Here is a 7,744-nt window from a genome sequence, read left to right as displayed (position 1 = left end):
ATATAAGAGCTGGCAGGTCATGTTAAAATTGTACAAGACATTGGTTCGACCGCATTTAGAATACTGTGTACAGTTCTGGTCGCCACATTACCAAAAGGATGTGGACACTTTGGAGAGGGTGCAGAGAAGGTTTACGAGGATGTTGCCTGGTAAGGAAGGTGCTAGCTATGAAGAGAAGTTGAGTAGGTTAAGTTTATTTTCACTAGAAAAAAGGAGATTGAGGGAGGACGTGACTGACGTGTACAAAATCATGAAGGGTATAGACAGGGTGGATAGAGACAAGCTTTTTCCCAGGGTGAAGGATTCAATAACCAGAGGTCATGCTTTCAAGGTGAGAGGTGGAAAGTTTAAGGGGGTTACACACGGTAAGTACTTCACACAGAGGGTGGTGGGCGTTTGGAATGCGTTACCAGCAGAGGTGGGAGAGGCAGGCACGGTAGATTCATTTAAGATGCGTCTGGACTGATACATGAGTAGGTGGGGAGCAGAGGGATACAAATGCTTAGGAATTGACTGACAGGTTTAGACAGTACATTTGGATCGGCTCAGTATTCAAGGGCCGAAGGGCCTGTTCCTGGGCTGTAAATTTTCTTTGTTTTTCACGGAGAGAATCTAACCATGTTCCATTAACAGTCAATAGAATTAATGTCAATAAATCCCCCACTATCAACACCCTGGAGGTCACTGTTGAATAGAATATTCCAAAGAGGGGATCAGGACCCAAGGGAGGTGATGAGGGGAAGATGTTCCAGGCAGAATTCATGGGCTCCATGAACTCCAATACAGCAAAGGCTGCCACGGAATGCTACCCTGCTCCCAGTTTGCTGGGCCATTGAATGATTGAATCCCTATTGTGTGGAACCAGGCCATTTGGCCCATCAAGTCTTAGAATAGAGAATAGTACAGCAGTAAGAGTGGAACCTTTGGCCCATGATGTTGTGCTGAACATGATGCCAAACTAGACTAATCCCTTCTGCCTGCCCTTGTTCCATATCCCTCCAATCCTTGCATATTCATGTGCTTATCTAAAAGTTCCTTAAATGCCCTTATCGTATCTACCTCCACCACCATCCCTGGCAGCATGTTTCAGATTCCTACCACTCTCTGTGTGAAAACATTTTCCCCTCACGTCTCCTTTGAACTGCCCCCCACCCTCACCTTAAATGCCCTCTAGTTTTAGACATCTCAACTCTGGGAAAAAGATTCTGCCTGTCAACTCCATGCTTTTATAGACTTCTAACAAGTCTCCCATCAGCCTCTGCTGCTCCAGAGAAAGCAACCCGAGTTTTTCCAGCCTCTCCTTATAGCTCATACCCTCTAATCCATACAGCATCCTGGTAAACCTCTCCAAAGCCTCCACATCCTTCCTGTAATGTGGTGACCAGAATTGAATGCAATACTCTAAGTATGGCCTGCCCCAAGTCTTATAAATATGATGTCCTGACTCTTGTACTCAATTCTCCAACCAATAAAGCCAAGCATACTATGTGCCTTCTTTATCACTCTCTCTACTCACATGGTCACTTTCAGGGAGCTATGGACTTAAACCCCAAGAACACCAAATGCTGTTCAAGGTCCTGCCACTAACTGTATACTTACTGTCCACACTGAAACTCCAAAGAGCATCTCACCAAGACCCACACCCCTACCCTAACCCTGTAATTCCCATGGCTAACCCACATAGCCTGCATTTCCCTGGACACTTCACCTAACCTGCACATCTTTGGACTGCGGGAATAAACCAGAGCACCTAGAGGAAACTTACGCAGACACTGGGAGGATGTCCAAACTCCACACAGGCAGTCACCTGAGGGTGGAATTGAACCCTGGACCATGGCACTGTGAGGCAGCAGTGCTAAGCACTGGGTTGTCCTCTCCTCTTCACTCTCCCTGTCACTGTTGTCACCAATGCATTGAGACAATTTTCAAGCCTTGAAATGGGGTGTCATTGGGAAATTTTGGAAGCATTGGGCAAGACTGGGGATTCTAGAGCATAGAGAAAAGGCGTGCCCACCAATGGTGAGGTGTGCAACAGGATAATATTAGCAAAACAGAGAGCCATGAGAAGAGGAGAGGCTTTACTTTTCATCATCCAACTCTGACATTTACTACAACAATGTCCACACTGTGAGTATTGGTGTTTTTAATTGTCCTGATTTCATATGGTTGAGCTGTTTGCTAGTTAAGAACCAATGATTTTACTGTGGATCTGCAGTCATATTTATAGATGAATTAAATAATGAAGACGGATGTCTGTCCCTGAAGTCAGCATGTGTCACAAGTTTAATTCTGAGCTCACAGTTTGACAAAGTTTGGCAATTTTGTTAAATCACCTTAATCCAAAAAAAAACTGAGACTAACATGAAGCAATAAAAAAGGATCATATTTCCTTATGTATTCCAGGATATTTCATGGGTTCACACACAATTTTCAGTAACCAGCATGGCATTAATGGTGAGAGAATCTAACATAGGAGTTTAATTAATTTAACAAAAGGCTTCCCTTTAAAGTCAGATGTAATTCATCTGTTGAATTTGAGGCCCTTCTTGTCCTGTCAAGTGGATGTGAAAGATTCCATGGTGCGATTAAGGAGAGGACAATGGAATTGTCCTTAGTGTTGCTCAACTAATGTCACTAAAGAGCTTTGCTTTCTTATCATTAAGCATTGGGCTTAATGCATTAAGCATTGGTCACCTCTTCATACACATATTGCTGTTTATGGGATCTTGCTGTGCACAAACTAACTGCTGCATTTCCTACATTACCACATTTTTTAGAAGAGAACATTCCTATTATGCTGTGTTCTTTCAATATTATATAAGAAAATTACTTTATAAAACATTTACTGTTCAATTCCATATCTCTCAACTTGTCAAATGTTATTGTGCTGTTTTCTTTCGAGCTTTATACCAAAAGGTTTGCATCTTTAACTGATACCTATGTCATGTGTCTTATTTCTATTTATTCATGGGATTGAGTATTACTGCTAAGGCCTTGTAAGCATTGCCCATTCCTAATTATCCTTGGGAAGGTATTGGTGAGCTGTCTTCTTGAATCCATGTGATGTAGGGGCTGTTACAAAAGGACATTCAAGATTTTGACCCAGTGACAGTGATGGAATGGCAATATAGTTTCATGTCAGGATGGTGAGTGACATGGAGGGCAACTTGCAGACTGTAGCGTTCCCATGCATCGACTGCCCTTGTTCTTCAAGATAGTCGAGTTTGTGGGTTTGGAAAATGTTGTTCGAAGGAGTACAAGTGAGTTGTCTTTTATGCTTTGTTCTCTAATTGCATTTATTATTCTGAAATTGAATGATCAGTCTCTGCCCGGGCACCAGATGGAATATTTGACATTATTTTCAATTCTTTGAACGTGTTTATTTCAAACAGTGTTTCAGACTATAACTCCCAAATTTATTCTGAGACAGCTGGATTATTTTTGTGTATTTTCCGGAATCATTTTTTTTTGTCAATAGTTACGTTTCTGATCAAATACCATCAGACAAGGACAGTATTTTAGAGGACAGCTCATCACCAACTTACTGTAGGCAGTTAAGAATGGGTGATAAATGCTACCATGCTTGGTGACAACCAGATTCCCTGAATAGTTAAAAGAATAGTGACTAGATTTCAAAAGTGATTGCTTAATTGTAAACTGCCTTAGGAGGTTGTGAAAGATTCTATATAAATGCAGGTTTATTTTGGACACAGCAGTATGTAAACATGATCCATGAAGTTCCTAGGTACTCCTAGTGTGAGTAATCTCGCCTGCGTTACCCTATACGTGTCACCCTCTTGTAATGGAAGGATCTTATCCTTTTATTGGGGCTTTATTATTGTCAGGTATTTGGTAACTTGTCTCTGTATATTTGATGTGATGTCTTTTCTCTCTGCAGGCTTACTTTTATCCAAAGTACTTGGGTAAGCTGACTCTTTGCATTGAACAATGATTTTAAAATTATTTCCTCTGTTGTTCGAGTCTCAAATGTTATAAAAATAAATTTACATTTTCGATTGGGTTGAAATTAAAATCAACTGATGGGTGTTGCCCGGAGTGGGAAGTTTAAAGGTCGAAGCATGTGGTGCTGATCAGGCAGCATCCGAGAAGCAGGAGAATCGACCTTTCGAGTATAAGCTCTTCATTATTCCTAATGAACACCATATCCCTCTGAACACCATCCTATTCATAAATCCATCCAGATGCCTTTTAAAAGTTGTAATTGAACACATTTCCACAACTTCCTCTGGCAGCTTGTTCTATCACACACCACCCTCTGTGTGAAAAGATTTTTGAAATCTTTCCCGTTTCACCTTAAATCTGAGTTATCGACTCCCTCATCCGAGGAAAAAGACCTTGGCTATTCATCGTTTCCATGCCCTTCATGGTTTTAGCATCCTCTATAAACTAACCCTTCAGTCTCCAATGCTCCAGGGAAAAAAGCACCAGCCTATTCAGTCTCTCCCTATAGTTCATACCCACCAGTCCTGGTGGGTTTGAACTATAGGGAGAGGCTGAATAGGCTGGGGCTTTTCTGCACCCTCTCAAGTTTGACAACATCTTTCCAAATAGAAGGGTGACCAAAAGTGGTCTCACCAACGTCCTGTAAATATGACATCCTGACTCCTATACTCAATGCACTGACCAATGAAGACAAGTGTACCCAAATGCCTTTGTCACACCCTGTCTACCTGCAACTCTGCTTTCAAGGAACAATGCACCTGAACTCCTAGGTCTTTTCGTTTGGCAACATGCTCTGTAAATCCTATTAATATTGGAGGTCCTGTCCTGGTTTACCCTACCAAAACACAACACCACACATTTATCTAAATTAAACTCCATCTGCCACTTGAGTATTGCTGGAGCTATACCCACCCAGGCAAGTTCGCTCAGGGAGAGATGTCTCTGTTGAATTAGTGACAACCTTATGTTTATGGCCTCTAGTTTTGGTCTCTCCAAGTGGAAACATTTCCTGCACATCTACCCTATCAAACTCATTCATAAATTCAAAGGCCTCCCTGTTGGGTCACCTCTCAGTTTGCTTTCTGGGGTATAGACTCCCAGCCGATTCAATCTTTCCTGATTGTCATGTTCCTTTCCTATGAAGCTGGAATAAAACTGGGGAAGAGATTTGAAAGGGGCTGCTGATTCATGATGGTCCAATTTACACTTGGCATGCTAAAGGAAAATGACCCCTAATGTGTGAGAATTACTGTGAATGATTGTTCAAACAGTTTGTCCTGTCTGCAAACAGAACCTTATCCGATGGGTCATTGTAGAATGTTGATGCAGGTCATGTACATGACCTGGCATCTGAAAGCTGGGAAGCTTCCTACCTGAGAGCTGCCAAAGGTTGGCTGTATGGAATGCACCATATTATCATTGATTTCTGATAATATTCCCGCCAACACTGTGTCAAATATGCTCCTATCATTTCCATATAGAAGAGTTATTAGGTTAGAAAGTCAGGGCTAGCCAGTTTTAACAATATTGGGGGAACGTGGTTAGCACTGCTGTCTCACAGCTGGGCCCGGGTTTGATTCCATTCTTAGATGACTGTCAGTAGGAAGCTTGCACATTCTCCCTGTGTTTGTTTGGGTTTCCTCTGCGTTCCTGAGTTTCTTCCCACCATCTAAAGATATGCAGGTTTGGTGGATTGGCCGTGCAAAATTGCCCATAGTGTTCAGAGATGTGCAGGCTAAATGGATTATCCATGGAAAATGCAGAATTACTGGAGTAGGGTAGAGGGATGACTCTGGCGGTATGCTGTTTGAAGGGTCAGTGTGGACTTAATGGGCTGAATTTTCTTCTTCTATACTATAGGGATTCTATGATTCAGTAACAGAGGAGATAGTTTTAAAGTAATTTGCAAATTAACTCGACTGGGGAAATTATGTGACAATTTTGCACAGCATCATTGAAATGCTTCCAAAAAGGGCAGTAGGAACAGATTGAAGAATATCTTTTGAAAGGATTCATATTTGAAAAGGAAAAAGCATTTGCAAGACAGTGGGGAAAGAGCAGGGGGGAGATGGGGATTAATTGGATTGCTCTTTCAAAGATCTATCATCGCACAGATATGATTGGCCAAATGGCTTTGTTCTAAGCTGCACAATTCTAATAGTTCAGTTCCAATTGAAAATCAATCCCTCGCAAAAGGTGAATTGACTGGGTGAGGTGATTGGAAATGGGAAGTGAAATGATGAAAGTGGTTTGTGATACTATGTCTGATTTCAGTCTCCTTATTTTGTTTTAGATTAGATTCCCTACAGTGTGGAAACAGGCCCTTCGGCCCAACCAGTCCACACCAACCCTCCAAAGAGTAACCCACACAGACCCATTCCCTCTGACTAATACACCTAACACTATGGACAATTTTAGTATGGCCAATTCACCTGACCTGCACATATTTGGACTGTGGGAGGAAACCAGAGCACCCAGAGGAAACCCACGCAGACACGGGGAGAATGTGCAAACTCCACACAGACAGTCACCTGAGGCTGGAATCGAACCTGGGACCCTGGTACTATGAGGCAGCAGTGCTAACCACTGAGCCACCGTGCTGCCCTTTAAGGGAGGTATATTTGCCTTGGAGTGGGTGCAAGGAAGTTTCACTATTTGGTAATGGAATTCTCCTTTTGAGGAGAGATTGAATCAAATGGAATTACTTTCCCTGGGGTTCAGAAGGACGAGAGGTGATCATAGTGAACTGAATAAAATTTCACATGATGTGCTGAGAGACTGTTTCTGTCTGTTTGAGGAATCAAGAAGTAAAGGCTGTAATCCCATCGAGTCTGCACATCCCTCCAAAAAGCATCCCACCCAATCCCCTTAAATGTGTATTTTCCATGGGTAACACTTCTAACCTGCACATCTCTGGACACTGTGGGAAGTTGAGAATGGCCAATCCATTTAATCTGCACACCTCTGGGCTGTGGGAGGAAACTCACACACACACACAGAGACAGCGTGAAAACTGTCCAGTTACCCAAGGATGATATCAAACCCATGTCTCTGGCTGTGAGGCCACAGTGCTACTCACTGAGCCACGCTGCCATTGTTTATGAATGAGATGAGGACAAAATGTCTTCCCTCAGAGGTTTTTGAATCTTGGAAATCTCTATTCCAGGGAGCTGTTGATGTTTAGTCTTTGAATACATTCAGGTCTGAGACTAATGCATTTTTCACATTTTCCAAAGAATGTGGGGATAGACTTGAAGAGGTTGATTGGCCATGATACTATTGAGAGACATTCCACTGTCCTCTTGCTCCGGTTTCTCATGATCTGAGGAAATCAGTCAGAATTGGGAAACCAAGGAGGACCTTCCTGGTTTTCACTGGTGCTGGGTAAAAAACATTTGGAAGATCAGGATAGGGAAAGAATAATGGGAGTCAATGATAATGCCTTCCAATGGGGAGAGGGAGAGATTGAGAGACAACTCCTCCCAATCGCTTCTAACAGGGACAGTGAAGGAACTTCCAGACCCTCCTGGCAAGTGTTCAGGAGGGAGCACCCACACTGATTCATCTTTTTGTGTTATACCATGAAATTGTTACCTTTAGAATGTGTAGTGATTGAATTTGGAGATCTTGCAATTTAAAGCTAATGTGATTGCTTCGATGGCGAGACAGAGTGAGAAACTGCATTAAAGTGACTTTTGTGCAACCATTGGTTCATGATGCTCCCCCTTTAACTATTTGTGTTGCTCTTCCTCATAGAATGCCTGAGAAGTTTTGGGCCACC

At 42.4% G+C, this 7,744-nt stretch overlaps 1 protein-coding gene across 1 annotated transcript in view; it reads left to right on the top strand.

Moving 5' to 3' along the window:
* The window catches only part of LOC122550474 (growth arrest-specific protein 6-like), a 33,048-nt gene that overhangs the window by 3,991 nt on the left and 21,313 nt on the right, over positions 1-7,744 (top strand). Inside the window, exon 3 of the mRNA XM_043691240.1 lies at positions 3,899-3,923. Within this exon, the coding sequence (XP_043547175.1) occupies positions 3,899-3,923 (25 nt within the window). The remainder of the gene's footprint in view (positions 1-3,898; positions 3,924-7,744) is intronic.

Source organism: Chiloscyllium plagiosum, chromosome 6 (genome assembly GCF_004010195.1).
Source record: "Chiloscyllium plagiosum isolate BGI_BamShark_2017 chromosome 6, ASM401019v2, whole genome shotgun sequence".
Classification (NCBI taxonomy): domain Eukaryota; kingdom Metazoa; phylum Chordata; class Chondrichthyes; order Orectolobiformes; family Hemiscylliidae; genus Chiloscyllium; species Chiloscyllium plagiosum.
Note: the sequence above shows the minus strand (reverse complement) of the source record. Positions and strands in the feature narration are given on the sequence as shown.